Source organism: Pezoporus wallicus, unplaced genomic scaffold, assembly GCF_028554395.1.
Source record: "Pezoporus wallicus isolate ANWC-B61680 ecotype Strahan unplaced genomic scaffold, APGP_CSIRO_Pwel_v1 contig_8542, whole genome shotgun sequence".
Classification (NCBI taxonomy): Eukaryota; Metazoa; Chordata; class Aves; order Psittaciformes; family Psittacidae; genus Pezoporus; species Pezoporus wallicus.
Genome location: NW_026640148.1, coordinates 1,360,836 through 1,377,601, shown reverse-complemented (window position 1 = coordinate 1,377,601; position 16,766 = coordinate 1,360,836). Strand labels below are relative to the sequence as shown.

The 16,766-nt window shown below is 55.9% G+C and overlaps 1 protein-coding gene across 2 annotated transcripts in view; it reads left to right on the top strand.

Annotated features, from left to right (window-relative positions):
* The window catches only part of PLXNA1 (plexin A1), a 91,828-nt gene that overhangs the window by 50,543 nt on the left and 24,519 nt on the right, over positions 1 to 16,766 (top strand). For both annotated transcript variants that reach the window (XM_057417512.1, XM_057417511.1), the window contains exons 9-19: positions 916 to 1,116; positions 8,650 to 8,746; positions 9,069 to 9,259; positions 11,534 to 11,685; positions 11,992 to 12,112; positions 12,439 to 12,575; positions 13,098 to 13,265; positions 14,134 to 14,227; positions 14,583 to 14,822; positions 14,971 to 15,114; positions 15,791 to 16,025. In XM_057417512.1, coding sequence (XP_057273495.1) covers positions 916 to 1,116; positions 8,650 to 8,746; positions 9,069 to 9,259; positions 11,534 to 11,685; positions 11,992 to 12,112; positions 12,439 to 12,575; positions 13,098 to 13,265; positions 14,134 to 14,227; positions 14,583 to 14,822; positions 14,971 to 15,114; positions 15,791 to 16,025 — 1,780 coding nt within the window. The remainder of the gene's footprint in view (positions 1 to 915; positions 1,117 to 8,649; positions 8,747 to 9,068; positions 9,260 to 11,533; positions 11,686 to 11,991; positions 12,113 to 12,438; positions 12,576 to 13,097; positions 13,266 to 14,133; positions 14,228 to 14,582; positions 14,823 to 14,970; positions 15,115 to 15,790; positions 16,026 to 16,766) is intronic.

The window sequence follows — 16,766 nt, the reverse complement described above, 5'->3', positions numbered from 1 at the left end:
TCCGGGATGTTATTTCCTCCCGGAGTTGCTGCCATAGGTGCATGCCTTCCATCCTGCTCGGCAGAGCCAGCCTGGGATTACATCAGGCTCTTGTTGCTGGTGGCACCCACTGGGGCTGTGGGGCTCTGCTGCTGCCTGAGCTCATTTATTTGTGCTCTCCTGCTCCCCTCTGCTTTGCACACCAGGTTCATTGGAGCAGCCAGGAGCCCATGGCTATTAAAGGATGCTCCTTCCCTTGGGAACATCAGAGCTGGTGGGGTGATGCTGAGCCCCTTGCCTTGCTCTCCTTGGCCTCACCAGCATCCCCTGGCTGGAGGCATTGTCTCTTGGGCAGCCTGCAAGCCGGGGTGATGCTGCTTTGAGCTGGCCACAGGTAGAAGCAGCAGCAGCAGCAGCATCCGCTGCAGAGCAGGTTCTCTGCAACACTGCAGAGCCACATTGCTGCATCAAAGGGGCAAAAGGCTTTTCTGTCCACTTGAGAAGGGAGATGGAGGCTGTAAGGGAAACAAGAGGGCTGAGCAAGCCTCACGATGCACAGCCCAGCAGGTGTTAACCCTGAAACCTACTGACTGCAATAATGGCATTACAGCCCATCTCATTACCAGTCATTCTGCCCACATGTGTGCAGGTCCCACAGCCGAATCCTCTCCCCATCTCCCACCTGGATCAACCCAAGCTGTTAAAGACACCCCACAACCCAACCAACCAACACATTTTCCTCTGTGCCCTCCCTTCCTGTCTTGAGGGCTTTGGTCAGAGCAGCTGTGAGATGGTTTGGGGTTGGCTGCACATAAGGATTTATTAAGGGTGGTGCTTTAAAGCATGTTGTCGAGCTTGCCAGGTGGGGGGGGTCTTAGGGTGCTGGGGTCTGCGTGGTGCTCCCCTCTCATCATCAGCCCCTTGTTCCCTTTACAGGACTGCCCCCAGATCCTGCCCTCCACCCAGATCTACATCCCCGTTGGGGTGGTGAAACCCATCACCCTGACAGCCAAGAACCTGCCGCAGCCACAGTCCGGGCAGCGCAACTACGAGTGCATCTTCCACATCCCCGGCAGCACCACGCGCGTCACCGCCCTGCGCTTCAACAGCACCAGCATCCAGTGCCAGAACACCTCGGTGAGTGCAGGATGGGAGCCGATTCGAGCTGTGTTTGGGGACTGCTCATCCCTGCTCTGCTCAGGACCTTCCTGTGTGCTTGTGTAGGGGTTTGCTCTCCCATGGGCAGTAATGGGAAGTTTCTGGTGTTTACGGGGTGTGAAGTGGGGTCCTCTCCGCTTCCCCCAAGTGCATGTAGAGGCTGCTGCTCGGGGTCATTCCGGATGGGATCAGTGCCAGAGCTGCCTTGGGGGAGCTGCCAGGGTTTAGGAGCACTTCCAAGGAAATTGACTTTGGGAAGCTGAAGAAAGTTGCCTGGGCTGGAGCCAGCTGGCCAGGACGTGCCGGAGCCTTGCCTCCCCTTCTCCCTGCCTGCTCTTGCTTCCCCTGACACCAAGCCATCCTGCTTTACAGGCAGGATTGAGCTAACACCTTCTCAGTGTCACACTATGTGCACCCTGCCCTGTGTGCTGCCGTTCCTGCTGGTCCCAGAGCACTTCCCTCCTCCTGCAGCCCTCTGCCATTCCCAGCTCCCACCCATCTCTGCCTCTGCTCCTGCTCCCTGCAGCTCTCTCTGCCTTATCCCTAAGCAAGAGGCTGTTTGGTGGCCCCTTGCTGAGCTGTTTTATGCCCCTTCTGTACAGCAGTCCTATGCAGGGAGCCGCAAGCCCACCAGCAAACCTAACCCAGGGTGTTAAGAGCTCCACAGTGTTCCTTAGCTCTGCACTGACCTGCCCTCATCTACATGGGGCCCGGCCCTCCCTTCTCCTTCCCATTTAATCCGTTCAAAATTTGTTTTCCATCACTCACGCAGTGAAAGCTCATTTGCAGCCTAACACCAGCACCGAGCCCTGCTCCCCTGTCCTTTGGTGGCACATGTGACATTTAGAGGCTGTTAAAGATGAGTCCTGGCTCCCTCCCTCCTCCTGCACTCCCAGGGATGCGGAGCCTTTGGGCAGGAGGAGCATCCCAAGTCGCTGCATCCTGTTTGGGTAGCGGTGCCTGGGGGATGCTGTAGTGCCTGGGCTCGCTCTTGGTAACATGCAGTTGGTGATGAGCAGAAATGTTCCTTGCCCTGAGCTGCTGCCTGGAAATGTTGCTGTTGGTCTGTGCTTGGTCTGGAGATGGAAGCAGGGAGCAGCACAAAGTGCAAGCAGAAAGACCAGTGCAGTGTCTGCAGGGCTCTGCTGCAATGAGCCAGTATTGAGGCAGCTTAAGCAAAGCTTTGTCTTCTTGCTGCTGAGTTTAGGGAAGAAAAGCATCCAGATGGAGAGCTGCCCAGTGGAGCTGGCTCAGCTGCTGGTCCCTGGTGTGGATCATGGTCCTTGCCATCATGCAGGTCTGCTCCCAGACCCAGTTTTGTCCATCGCCTGTATGGCTCGGTGTTAGTGCTTCAAGGGGAGCATGATGGATGTGTGTGCCAAGAGCCATGATGGTGGTGGGGGTCCTGGGGTCTTGTTGTTGCTGGTACCCAAGCCTAGCTACTCTGTGTCTACCACAACTGTGTGAGAGGTTTCTTGGGGGTCAGCCGAGCCATTTGTGTCCCAGCAGAAGGCTTGGGTACATCAGGTACCTGCTTGGTCATCTGGGGGTTGTTCTGAGACGTGTCCCTGTCTGTGGGTGGAAATGGGCTGGAGGAGCCATTGTCCTCATGCAGAGTCTGGAAGAAACGTGGCCTCTTTGTCCCAAATTCCATCAGGGACCCTGGCTGGGTGCAAAGCCGAGAGGCAGAAGCACTGGTGTCATGAGCTGCATGGGCTCTGCAACCCCTCTCCAAAGGGAAAGGACAGCTTGAGCTGTGCCTGCCTTGCTCTGTGGTCCCCACACGGAGCTGGTAGTGGTGTATATTTGACCTGGAAATCACCAGGGATGCCCTGAACATGGAGCAAATGGGATGGATGGTGCATGGGAGGTGTTGTGGGTGCAGGAGTGGATGGCAGCAGCTTGATGGGGCCACGGTGTCAGGCAGGAGACGCGGCTTCACAGACGGCAGAAGACAGCTTTGGTTTGAGAGGAGCTGTCTTGCTTTCAGGGTCTGCTTTAACGTCTGAGGGCATTCAGCCAGGCTGCGTTCTGCAGTGGGGGATTCGTGTTCACACTTGGGTGATGTTTGTCTCCTCCACGACTTTTCTTGCGGTCCATCTGGCTGCTTGGTAGCGCCGTCACCCACCCGTGACCCGCTGCGTTCTTCCATTGCCATTCATCCTTTGGGATGGGGCTTTAGGGATGTGGGGAAGTAGGGCAGGATGACACCCAGCCAGTGAGTGAGGGATGGATGTCCTCTCCTCTGAAAGGCATTTAAGCACACTTTTGTTTCCAGGAGTTCAATGAGATCTAAACAAGAGGTTAATTACGCTGTGGAATTAGGGATGCTTTCCTAAATCCCGAGTGAATGGAAGGGATAATAAGTCAAGCCTGCTTAAAACTCTTTGTCTTTTGTTTAGTTTTAGTGCTTGTCAAACTCCAATGACTTGTTAGGCTTTGAAGAAAGGACATCTTGGTTAAATATTCAGCAGGCCATTCATTAAGGTTTGAGTGTTGCCTATAAACATTGTTTGAGACACCCAATAGATCTCCAGCAAACCGAAGGGAGACAAGGCCTGGTGTTCCCTGTCATCCCACCAGAAAAAAGCCTTTTCTGCCTCCTCACTTTGGTCTCTTTTTGCTCTCCAAGAGGAAAGCAACCTGAAAGGTTTTCCACATGTGTTGTAAGGAAGCAAAAAGGAAAGGCAAGCTGAAGAAAATGGAATTCTTTGCTAATAAACTGGGGTTTTTTGTTAATTGATTAGCTATCATCTTCTGGAAGCAGACATTTCCAGGCTTGCTTCTTGCAGCGGAGAATGGAGGGATGGTCACAGGCCTTAAATTGTGCAGGCAATGCCACTGAGTTTCGTTTTCCAAGCATCCCTGCCTTTGCCCGTTCTTTCCCATCTGCCATCCCTCAGTGGGGCTCATCCTTCTGAATGCTGCAGAAAGGAAGCAGTTTTGCTGTTGGGAGGTACCACAGTGCACCCAGAACTGCTTCTAACCTTGGACTTCATCCCATTTAGTCCTGGCCTTGGATGTTTCTCACTGCCAAGGGTTTGGGTTTTAGCGTCCAGAATGTCCCTCTTAAGGCTGACATAGCCCCAGAGTTGCTCTTTCCCTTTAAATGTAAAAATAGGAAGAACCCCTGATCTCCTTTCCATGAGCATTGGAGTTTCTTGTCTCAGCACTTTGAATTAAGCCTCACGCCTCAATTATTTCCCTTTCCTCTTACCCAAAGCCCTGCGTGGTGAGGAGCAGCTGTGTCACCTCCCTGGCTCCTTCCTTACTGATCCCCATGGACAGGCCATCCTATCCACTCGTTTGGGCTGTGGCTTTGGAGTTCACTCCCCTCTGGCTAGAGTGGCTCTGCTTGGGATGTTTGCCCAGAAGCATCTTATCCCATGACAAAGAGATGTGGGTGCAGAGCAGGGTGGGTGTGTGAGTGGTACCCAGTGCGGATGCTGAGACTGGGGTACCCCAGGCATGGATGTGGGAATGCAGGACCTGATGGATTCATGTTTTCTGGGTATTTCTTTATTGTGGGTGTTGCTCTGACGTGTTCCCGAGGTTTCAGGTCCTCACTTCCACCCTGCCAAACTTTGGGCAGAAGGAATCCAGGCAAAGGAGCTTGTGTGTGACTGGGGAGGAAGGGAGGAGATATATGTGAAAGGAGCAAAAGGAGATCCAGAATGAGAGGCCAAGCATTCCTATCCAGTTGTGCCGTTGTGTGCATGACAGTATTTTACTAGGCCTGGGGTGTATTTATGGAAGAACATAAATCATACACACGTGCCCTGCTCCGAGTGCCTCACACCTCCAATAAAGGTATCTCTAATTAACCAGCCATGGAGAGGGAAGCAGGATTGGAGCCCATTCTCCAACAGCTCCGTTCTCCGACAAAGCCATGCTCCCCGTCCTGGCACTGCCTGCATTTATCTTTCCTGCAGCAGTGTTTAAAGTGAAAAGGGAGTATCAGGAGAGTTTGATAGGATCCAATTAAATTCCAGCAGATAAAATAATGATGAATTGCAGTTGAGCCCTGGCGAGACGCGATGTACATTACTGCCGTCCCCGTAGTGCGGGGAAGGAGTTGAGGTCATCAACTACAGGAAAATAGGACACAGCTGCAGCCCGAGCCCTCCTCCAGAAATGCAGCCCAGGGGGATGGTGCAGATGGGAAGGAGCGGGGGATGCAAGGGAAGTTTGGATGTATGGGGTTGCTTGCAGAGGGCAGTGGAGCCACCTGTCCGCTGGATGTCCTCATGGGGGGTGATGGCTGCGGGGCACCCACAGCTCTTGCAGCGTGCTGGGCTGGTGACATCCCCACATGGGGATGGGGTGAGTGTGAGAATCAGGGATGGGAGGAGCACATGAGGTTGTTGGCTGTTACTTGGGAAGATGTGAGGGTGCTGAGGCGCTGGCACAGGGTGCCCAGAGAAGCTGTGGCTGCCCCATCCCTGGCAGTGTTCAAGGCCAGGTTGGACACAGGGGCTTGGAGCAAGCTGCTCTAGTGGAAGGGGTCCCTGCCCGTGGCAGGGGTTGGAACTGGATAGCTCAAGGTCCTTCCCAACCCAAATCAATCTGTGATTCTATTAAGCTGCCTGAGGTAAGTTTTGGATAAATTGCCTTGAGAAAGGCTTAGCAAGGAGTCCTCTTGTCCAAACGACATCCTTGCCATCTGGGAATAGCCATATCCAGATTGGTGGCGTGGCACATCCTCCATCAGCTCTTCCACTCTCGCCTTGTAGGCACATTCCAGGGAGGGCGGCGAGGCTGGCTGGGCTAGGTAAGGAGCCAAGCAGCTCACAGCTCTGCTGCTGACTCACTCAATGACATCCTTTCCGCCATCCCCTTCTGTGGCCGGTGCTGCATGACAGCGCTTCTCTTTTGGGCGCCGTGGGTCTGCTCTTAGGGCTGTGACTGGTTTATTTTGCTCCCAGAGGAAACATCCCTTTCCTATAACTCAGCCGCGTGACAGCATCATGGCACATCATCCTTTGACACAGCCAGAGGGTGCTGGGCACCTCTGTAGGGTGGAAGGAGTCTGACAGCAGCACTGCAGGGTAGGTGCATCCATCCCTGCGCTGACACCCGCCCTGGCATCCCCTCCCATGGCTCATCCCGTATTGCTGCCAGCCACAGTGATTGATTAACCGGGATGTTAATAGCAGTTAAGTATTTAATGGATGTTTAGCTCCGTGTTAGCTAGAAGCAGGGAGGAGCCAGCACGATGGGACCTGCTGGCTAGCTGTGTGCTGGGTCCCATGGGATGGACAGATTGGTAAGCACACCCCTCCCTGATCCTGTCTGATCCCCACTGGCTGTGGGACGTTCAGGGCTAGGAAGCGGCTGCTGCTTTGCTGTGGTTTGGTTGCTACCTCTTCTCCTGTGGGTGGAGAGGGCACCTTCCTGCTTCCAACAGTTGAAAACAGGGCATAAGAAAACATCCTTTAAAAGAAGAGATACTTTGGAAATCAGAGCGGATCTGATGGACCTCAGTGTCCACGAGGGTTGAGCCCTGAGCCCTCAGCTTCTGCCTGCACACAGCTGAGCCATGACTCCGGCTCCAGCATCCTACAGGGACCATAACAGCATCCAAGCCATGGGTGCGCTGCCTGTTTGCAAGGCTGCTGATGGACACGTTATTCATTGATACCCAGTTTCCCTTGGTGATCCCAGCCAGGGTGATGCCTCCTGCTGCTTCCCTGCACCCAGTCCTGCCTGCTCCAGCTCCACAAATCCAGCATCCTCAGCACGCCTTCCTTCCCCAGAGGAACACCATCTCTTGTGCAATCACGCTGTTGGGCTGGCACATGGAGAGTTAATGTTCTCCCTCCCTCCCTCTCCCCTCCCTATTCTTCTTCCTCCTTCCCACCTCCCAGAAGAACTAATTTCCAAAAGCAGCCGGGGCAGAGAGATGCAAATAAGTGTTTTGGACAGCTGCAGCCTGGATGCCTTCCCGAGATGCCAGTTCCCCAAATGAGACATGTCAGAGTACAAATTGAAAATGCCAATTTCACTTACGCTGCCACGTGGCTCCTCACTGCTGAATCCTGCTCCGGCACTGCCACCGCCCTCCCCGTTCCCAGCACACGCTCCCTCTGCTCCATGCTCTGGGTCCAGCTGGCTCCTTGTTGTGTTACTGCCTGGGATGTCCTTGGGTGGGTGTAGGATAGGGGAAGGTGAATGGGTTTGGACTCCCAGTGTGGTTCTGGCTCTGTCTTTCCATACGTGGTGATGGGAATGCTGCTGAGAGGATCCGGGTGTAGGTGATGTGTGGTGGAGATGTGGCTGAACTCTTCTGAGCAAGCTTTGTGATGGGGGGGCGATGGGGCTCTTATGTAGTGTGGAGATGGTGGTGGAGCTGTTGGATGCTCAGGAAAGGGTTGAGTTTGCGGCTGGATGTTTTATGCCTTAAAACTGCTGCATAGGGTTGATCAGCATCAGCCTTCCTCCTGGGGAGGGCTGTGTTTTGGGATCCTTCACCCTGCATTTGTGTGGGGTGAGCATAGGACCACAAGCCAAAAGCTGTGGAGGTGTAAGTGAGGACCAGGCTTGTTTTGCCTTTGCACCTTGTAGGGTTGAGGGAGGGTGTTGCTGTAGCTATGTCCCACACTGGGCACATGTCCCACTTTGGTGCTGTGTCTGGTGCTGGACCATGGCTGATGATGGGAGAGGCTCAGTATGGAAGGGCCCAGCTCTGATAGCGAGAAGGATCCTACTGTCTCCTGCTTCCCACAGCCACGTGGCCGTGCTGGCTGCCTTTGGGGCCACATCCCTGCCTCCTGTGGGTCGAGCAGAACAGACCCCTGCAGCGGTCCCTGGTGCTGGCAGGGGGCAGATGTGCTCTGTGGGTCAGTGCTGGAGGAGATGCTGAAGCCACCTCCTCCAAGTACAGCGCCGGGGCTGCGGGAGGTGATGCTGGGGCCGCTGCCGGAGCATCCACCGCTCCCTAACAAACTCCAGCAGCCCATGAATCATTCATTTAATCTCTCGTGACACGCCTGTCATTTTCCCGGGCGAGGAGCGGGGAATCTCTTGCCGAAGGAGGTCATTAGCTGTCAGGGATGGTGCCAACTGCCTTCCTGCCTCCGTATCGATTAAACCGCTCCGCCGGCGTGCGGCGGCTGTGCAGGGAATACTGATGGGCAGGCAGGAAGGGGGCTTGGGAGGAGAGGAGGCACCGGCCAGGCTGGAAGGAGCAGCAGAGGTGGGTACGTTGGGCAGCAGCGGGTGCTGGGGTCTTGGTTTGGGGTCTGCTGGAGCAGTGTCATTTTCCTGCATCGCAGATCAGACCTAATGGGTTTTGGGTCTATTTAGAAACCCTCTGTTTGGCTTATTAGTATGTTTTGCCAATTCAGCCTGCTGGCTTGTATGTGCTGTGGCCATTGCTCTTAGATCTGTCCCTAGCTCTGGAGTCTGAATCCCTCTCCTCTGGGTTGATGGAGGACATCTGTGTGACAGGGGTTTATGCCTCATCGGGGTGTTTTGCCTCACCGATTTGGCTCCTTCTGTCCCCTCCTGCAGTATTTCTATGAAGGGAACGACATCAGCGACCTGCCAGTCAACTTGTCCGTGGTCTGGAACGGGAACTTTGTCATCGACAACCCCCAGAACATCCAGGGTGAGTGAGGGATGGGATTGGGATGGGAAAACAGCCCCGTACCCCCCCCCCCCCAATCTCCAGCCTACCCATCTCCCCAACCCTGCTGCAGTTTGCACCAGCATCAGTCAAATGGGTTTGTTAAACAAGAGGCTTTTCATCAAGAAGCTTTGGCGTTGAGTCCATGATGCTGGAGCCTCCTGCCTGTGGGGGTTTGTTCCCTTGGGAGCTACTGGCACGCACGCAGTGGGATGGGGAAGGAGTGGGTACCTGTCCTCCCCTAGCTTCTGTGCCCATGTGCTGGGGGGTCCGTGCTGACCCTGGCTCTCCTCCTGCCTTGCAGCCCACCTGTACAAGTGCTCGGCGCTGCGGGAGAGCTGTGGGCTGTGCCTCAAGGCTGACCCACGCTTCGAGTGCGGCTGGTGCGTGTCGGAGCGGCGCTGCTCGCTGCGCCAGCACTGCCTGGCCTACGAGAGCAGCTGGATGCACGCCACCAGCGGCAACAGCCGCTGCACCGACCCCAAGATCACCAAGGTACAAGGGGATGCTCCGTGCTGCGGGACCCTGGGGTGGAGGGGTTGAGATGCGCGATGGGGATGGAGTCGATGCTGTCCAGTGGCACCTCACAGCAGCCAAATCTGCATGGTGTTTAGTCCTAAACACCTCTGGTCACCGTGGGGATTTCCAAGGCTGAAATCCTCTCTCCATGCACTGGTTTTCTGGCTCATCTCTGAGATTCCCACCACTTCTACGTGTGACTGGAGGATCCTGGGAAAGCCGCGGATCCAGGTTGCTGCTCCCCAGTGCTTACTAGTGCTGGTAGTTCATCATCACCTCCTTCCCTGACAGCTTTTATGACCTTTGCTTAATAACACTGTGTATATTAATGTTCACATGCCCGTCGGGCCGGGCTCCAGGCGCACTGGAGGGACTGCTGGGTATTTCTGCTGGATACCTTCTGTTTACCCGTGTCTGGCGAGGCCTCGCTGGTGTTAATGACTGGAGTCTTAGCGCAGGATCTGGTCTGTTTGGGTTTCAGTGCCTTATCTGATGGAAGCTGGAAGTGTGAGTGGTGCCTTTTTCTGTACCAGTGTTGTGGTGTGCTGGGCGGCAGCCATGGGGGTAAGGGGAGCCTCGGCAGCAGCTCTCCAGCCCTGAATCATTGCGAGATGCTGCAGTAACTGCAGGTGTAGCACAAGCAGATCTGGTAGCATTTAGGCTTGAGATTGGTGCTGTTCTGCATCAGTGCATTTAGAGCTGGTGGTCGGTGTGGATGTGTGTAGCTGTTGGCGTGATGCTCCTCCGGCAGCCTGCCTGGTGCTTCCCACAGCCCCTCTTCTACAGACCAAGGGGAATGGCTTTAACCTGCCAGAGGGGAGACTGAGATGAGCTCTTAGGCAGAAGCTCTTCCCTGTGAGGGTGCTGAGGCGCTGGCACAGGGTGCCCAGAGAAGCTGTGGCTGCCCCATCCCTGGCAGTGTTCAAGGGCAGGTTGGACACAGGGGCTTGGAGCAAGCTGCTCTATGGAAGGGGTCCCTGCCCGTGGCAGGGGTTGGAGCTGGAGGAGCTTTAAGCTCCTTTCCAGCACAAACCAGTCTGGGATCCAATGATACAGTGGTTTCAGGAGGAGCTAGAGCCTCCTTCTTGCCCATCCCTCTGGGCTGATGGTGTCTTCCTGGTTGCTGGGCTGGGAGATGACAGTGATTCTTCTCCCTTGGAGTGAAGAATGTCACACCCATTGCTCGGGGGTGGGGACAAGCCCCCTCCAAACCTCTGCAGGGTCCTGTGACCCTGAAGAGCAATGTCCCTTCCCTTGGGAAGGAGGAACCCCTCATCTTTGTCATCCCCTGCCCCTACTGCAGCTGTTGGAGCTGGGGATGAGCCCCCTGCTCATGCCCACCGGAGCTTGTTGGTATGAAAGGACCCTGTGAAACCAATGAGCAAGAAAGCATCGGTGTTTTTGGGGCAGGAGTTCAGGGGTGGGGGGGAAAGGGGAGGCTGGAGCAGCCCTGCTCTCCTCCTCAGCTCCCTCCTTGTTTAGCTGTGACCTCCCCATGCTGGGTGCCAATGCTGTGCTTTCATTCCGGGGCTCCTTTCCCCCTGGATGCGTGGCCTTCATCAGCTCTGCCATGGAGGAGGAGGAGGGGAACACGGGGAGCAGCCTTTAACACTCATTTAGAAACACCAAACAAACACCCTCCTGGTGGCGCTGGGTTTGGGGGGAACCCCCAGCATGATGCTGGTGGCAGCTGCTGTAACGGGCTCTGATCCTGGCCTTGGGCACTGCTGAGCTGGGTTTAGGCAGCAGTGGTTCCCTGCAGCCCTAGAAGGGGTTTTACCCTGTAAGTTGTGGCTGCTTCTGTGCTGGTCCCAGTTCTGATCCCAGGACACATCCCACAGGCTGTCTGGGTGCAGGGGGACTGGATCCCCCATTCCATGCTGAAGATGATCAGAGCAGCATGAATCCAGAGGACAGTGGTTAACCCCAGAGGTGATGGCTGAAGTGGGGCTGTGCAGAAACACTCCCTGTCTCCTTCCTATTGTATCTGCAGTGGGGTGTCTAAATCCCATCCCTCTGCCTGGACACGTGTGGCATCTCCTGGCTTGTTCCTTGGGGGATTTATGGATGTGGCTGTCATTTGGGAGGTCTTTCCCCCTCTGTGGGTTCCTTACAGATGTGTTGGGATTTATCATCTCCCATCTGCTCCTTAGGAGTGATTGTAGGGGAGTAACACGCGTCCTATGGCTGCCCATGCGGGGCAGCCCCATGGCTCTGCTCCCTTGGCTGATGGGCCATGTTCTCTCCTAGCTGTTCCCGGAGACTGGCCCCAGGCAAGGAGGGACCCGTCTGACCATCACTGGAGAGAACCTGGGCCTCAAGTTTGAAGATGTTCGCTGGGGCGTCCGGGTGGGCAAAGTGATGTGCATCCCCATCGAGAGCGAGTACATCAGTGCTGAGCAGTGAGTGTCTGCAGGGGGATCGCCTCGGTGGGCTGGGACAGGGCCGCTGGTGTTCACCTGGCAGCTGTGAAGACATGGGGCTGAACTGGGGGAGAAGGGGCTGCTGGTTGTGGTTGCCCTGGGAGGAGCTCAAAGGCTTTGGGGAAGCTGCCCCCAGCCAACAGCCTCTGCCCTGGTTTCTCATGAAGCTGCTGGCACCTTTGTTGGTGTTAGACCCATCTCTTCCTGAAGCCAGCCCATCCCCGCCATGGCACAGGGAGCATCTCAGTGCCAGGACACTGAGCGCTCCCTCCCTGCATCCCTTAGGATCGTGTGTGAGATTGGAGATGCCAGCCCAAGCAAGGTCCACGAGGCACGGGTCGAAGTGTGCATCCGCGACTGTTCGCCCAGCTACCGAGCCACGTCCCCCAGGAGCTTCACCTTTGTGGTAAGTCCCATGCTGGGGACAGGCTCCATGGCAGGGAGGTGATGCCGGGTGGATCAGTTGGAGGATGAGCCACCATTTACCCACCACTTCCCTGGGGTGCAGGTGGGGATGCTCTGGGCAGGTGATGGGTCATGCTGGTTGAATCTCTCCAAGGTTGCCACTGCTCTGCTTCCCCGTTGTCCTGCTGGCACTGTCACCCTTAGCACTGTGCCCTGCTGCTGTCCCATGGCTCTCCTTTAGCCCTGTCACCCTCCTCGGGCTATTTATGGATGCAGAATCCGGTCCCCAGCCTTTCTGACCCCAGGGATGCTCTTTTCCTTTGGCAGACGCCCACTTTCTCCCGCGTGATCCCATCCCGGGGTCCTCTCTCCGGCGGTACCTGGATCGCCATCGAAGGCAGCCACCTCAACGCCGGCAGCAACGTCTCCGTCACCATCGGGGGACGGCCGTGTGCTTTTTCATGGTGAGGGGCACGGAGGGCCATGAGGGTGGGCAAAAGGCACCTCCAGAGGCAGCGGAACCCCTGCATAGGGACCCGTGCTGGGGGCATCCGGAGGCATCCCCCCTGAAACCGCTGTGTGTCAGAGGCTGCAGGAAGAGCCCCAAGAACAGGGATTCTTCTCTAAAAGCACAAAGCCCCGAGGCATGAAGTGGATAATTTTTAGATTAGGGATGATAATGGAGCGGCTCTTTAAATATTTTCCTGCGGTAATTACTGGTTATCAGCCCTAATCGCTGCTGTTTGCAGCAGCCGCGCGATGGGAACGCTCAGGAGCTGCTCAGCCTTTCCCGTTCCCTCCTGCCTTTTGTTTCAGTTCTTGGTGGGTTATTTTTGTCTGTCTTTTTCCCCTTTTTTTCCCCTTCTTTTCTCCCCCCCCCCCCCCCCCCCCCGGTAGTTTGAGAAGGGGCAAGGGGCTGGGGTAGCATTGCCCCCTCTCACCCTCTTCTTGCCTCCGCACTGATGGGTTGTGTGTTCCTACCCCAGGAGAAGCGCCCGTGAGATCCGGTGCAGGACACCCCCTGGGCACAGCCCCGGCGGCTCTCCCATCCTCATCAACATCAACCGGGCAGAGCTGAGCAACCCTGAGGTGAAGTACAACTACACCGAGGACCCCACCATCCAGAAGATCGATCCCGAGTGGAGCATCAACAGGTAAATCACTGCTTATGGGGGGCTGTTTTCCACGTGGATCCCCCCACCTCCTGATGGATGCATCTCAGTGCTGCTGCTATAGCCACTGGGCCGTGCTCCAGAGACGTGGTGAGAGGAGTGTGAGCAATGGCTTGGCACCGGGGCCCTTCTGACTCCTGGCCTGCAGTGCTCAGCCTGGCAGGGGACAAGAGCAGAGAGCGCTTTGGATCTGCTTAATTTCAGCCTGACATTTGGCGACGGCAAATAAAATGAACCTATTTCCCATCAGGGAGTTTTTGCAATGTTTACATATTTTCCTAAAAGGTTTGAATTGGCTGGAGAGGAGCCCAAGGAATCCATTAAGAGCCAGTGCCAAGGGGAAACCTTCTCCAGGCTGTTGATGAGGAGCGAGCTCCCCAGGGACATGGCTGAGCTCTCAGGGACAATGGGGGCTCTTAACACCAACACCAAGGCATGGAGAAAGCCCCTCAGGGCTCAGCCTGCCTTGCCACCCGCTGCCTGCATGGTGAAGGGGGTGACAGAATCTCCTCCTCCTTGGGATGCTTTCCCATTGCAGAAACCTGGTCTCCTTTAGCTTGGGAGCTGCCTTCAGACCCCAAACCCAGACGCAGGGTGGGATGTTGGTGTTAGTTAGCAAGTTAGATGTCTCTAGGTGGTCCCTGGGTCAGCTGAGATGGTTTGGCAGTGGTGCATGCAGATCCTGCTGGATGTGGTGGCATCTGGATAGGATAAGAGGTCCCCAAGGCATTGTGGCTCACCCAGGCTGGGGCGGATGGGTGTCTGGCTGATGAGGATGGGTGATTCCCTCCCAGAAGTGAGGACCCAGCGCTGAGCTGCCTGTCCTAACCCATTGTCTCCATGTCTCTAGTGGCGGGACGCTGCTGACCGTGACTGGCACCAACTTGGCCACCATCAAAGAGCCCAGGATCCGGGCCAAGTACTGCAGCTCTGAAAGGGAGAACGTAAGTGATGCTGGGCTGGGGCTGGGGGCAGAGCATAAGAAGGAGGAGGGATTCCCTGAGCCTTCTCACTGCAGAGTCCCTGGCCACGAGAGCATTGAGATCTGAGTGTGGAAAACTGGTGGGATGTTTGTGGGATGTCTGCGGGACAGTGACAGAGAGAGCACATCCACCCCTTGCACATCCATGCAGACAGGAGTCTCTGCCCCATGGTGGGATGTGGTACCTGTTGATGTAACAGCACAGGACAGGAGATCCCAAGTCTAAACCTCGTGTCCAGAGCTGCTGCTTGCAGGAGATCCTTATGGGGTCTGATCCTGCTGGGAGCTGGGTCTGACCTCAGTTGTGCCTCCTGCAGAACTGCACCGTCTACAACGACACGACCATGGTGTGCTATGCTCCGTCCATCGACAACCCTGTGCGAAGCCCTCCGGAGGTGGGTGACCGCCCAGATGAGATTGGTTTCATCATGGATAACGTCCAGGCCCTGCTCATCATCAACACCACCAACTTCGTCTACTACCCGGACCCTGTCTTTGAGCCGCTCAGCCCCACTGGGATGCTGGAGCTGAAGCCCAGCTCTCCCCTCATCCTCAAGGTAAGGCAGAGGGGTAAGGATGTGTCCCTCAGTGGAGGTGGCTTTTTGTCTCTGCACGAAGTCCTGCACTGGTTTGCTTTACGTTGGGTTGGTTTAAGTGTTCCCTATTGCACGAGAACTGACAATCTCGTTCCTTGCTCCCTCAAAGGGCAGGAACCTGCTCCCACCGGCAGCCGGTAACTCCCGCCTCAACTACACGGTGCTGATCGGAGACACCCCCTGCACGCTGACGGTGTCCGAGACCCAGCTCCTCTGCGAGTCCCCCAACCTCACCGGCCAGCACAAAGTCACGGTGAGTGCTGACACTGGTACCCTCTGAACCACAGAGGGTCGGGCTTGATCCCAGTCCTGCTCTGTGCTCATCCTTGGATGAGGACTGGATAGCCGGTGTGCATGCAGGAGCATCCTTCCTGCCCCCCGGGCATCGCTCTCCTTAACTTGTTAGGACCAAATGCTTTGACCCCTCCCCAGCACACACAACCAGGTGTTCCTGTGCCCTAGGTGGCCCTGCCAGCAGCCTCCCTTCCCTGCTGGGTGCCAAGGCACAGCCTGTGCCAAGGCAGGGGGGAGACTCCCACCCCTTTCCCTCAGTGCTGGCTCATACCCCAAGGAAGGCTCCTTTGTTAGTGGGGTTGTAGCACAGCAGTGCTCGCTCTCCAGGACCCTGCCAGGTTGAAAGGGACCCAGCACAGTCCCCCCACCACCCTCCCAGCCATGGGGGAACTCACTTCACATCCCATCTGTTAATGTAATGCTGTCTGAATGAGACATCAAACTGCCTGTTCTGCAGGCACGCTGGCAGCGTGTGTTCTGCATCCCATTAAAGCATCCTGTACTGCTCCGGACCAGCTCCTGCTATCCCTGCATCCTTCCTCCCCTAGGCTGGGAGTCATCCTCCAGCTCTGGGCATTGCGGGAAGGGCTGTCCTTGTGACTCCAGGTCTGTTTTTTACCCCCACCATGGTGCAGATCAAGGCTGGAGGGTTCGAGTTCTCCCCGGGAACACTGCAGATCTACTCCGACAGCCTGCTCACCCTGCCCGCCATCATCGGGATCGGTGGAGGAGGTGGCCTGCTCCTCCTCATCATCATCATCGTCCTCATCGCATACAAGCGCAAATCCCGGGATGCCGACCGGACCCTGAAGCGCCTCCAGCTGCAGATGGACAACCTGGAGTCCCGGGTGGCCCTGGAATGCAAAGAGGGTGAGGGATCCCTGTGCTGTTGACTTGGGGTCTTGGAGGGTTTCCTACTGTCCCAAAGCTCAGCGTGGTCCCACCCTTTCCCCAAAAGAGGAATTGGAATCATAGAATCATTTAGGTTGGAAAAGACCTTTAAGGGCCCAACCATTATCCCAGCACTGGCAAGTCTGCCACTAAACCATGTCCCTAAGTGGCACATCTACATGTCACTTAAATACCTTCAGGGAATGGGCAAAGCTGCTTTGTCAAAGGAAGCAGACTCGTTCTGTGTGGGATTTGGGGATTTTTCCCGTTACAAAATTCCCCTTTATTTCTCCAAATAGGTGGAAAGAGAGCAAGGAGAATAGTGGAGGCTGCTTGGGAGCGGGCAGTCCATCTCTCATTATGTGATAGACAGATGCTGTGAAATTGGACAGAATTCCTTGTATGATCCTGCTGATAAAACCTAATTGCCCATTATCCCCCTGAGCTGGCTCCGGAGGCCCTGACCCTGCCAGCTACAACCACAACCAACCCTGGTGCTGCTGGTGCGGTGGGCACCAAACCTGAGCTAATAAAGCGACGAAAGAAAGGAAGAAACCCCCTTTGCTTCCCCAAATCCCCATCCTTACGTGTGCCTGCGGATGGCACTGGTGACAGGGAGAGGGAAGGGAGCTGGTGGAGGGGATGGTGTCTTGTCTTCCACAGCTGACAGATAAAAGGATCTGCTTTTAATTAAAAGGCACAATCTCTTCCCTGCCTTTT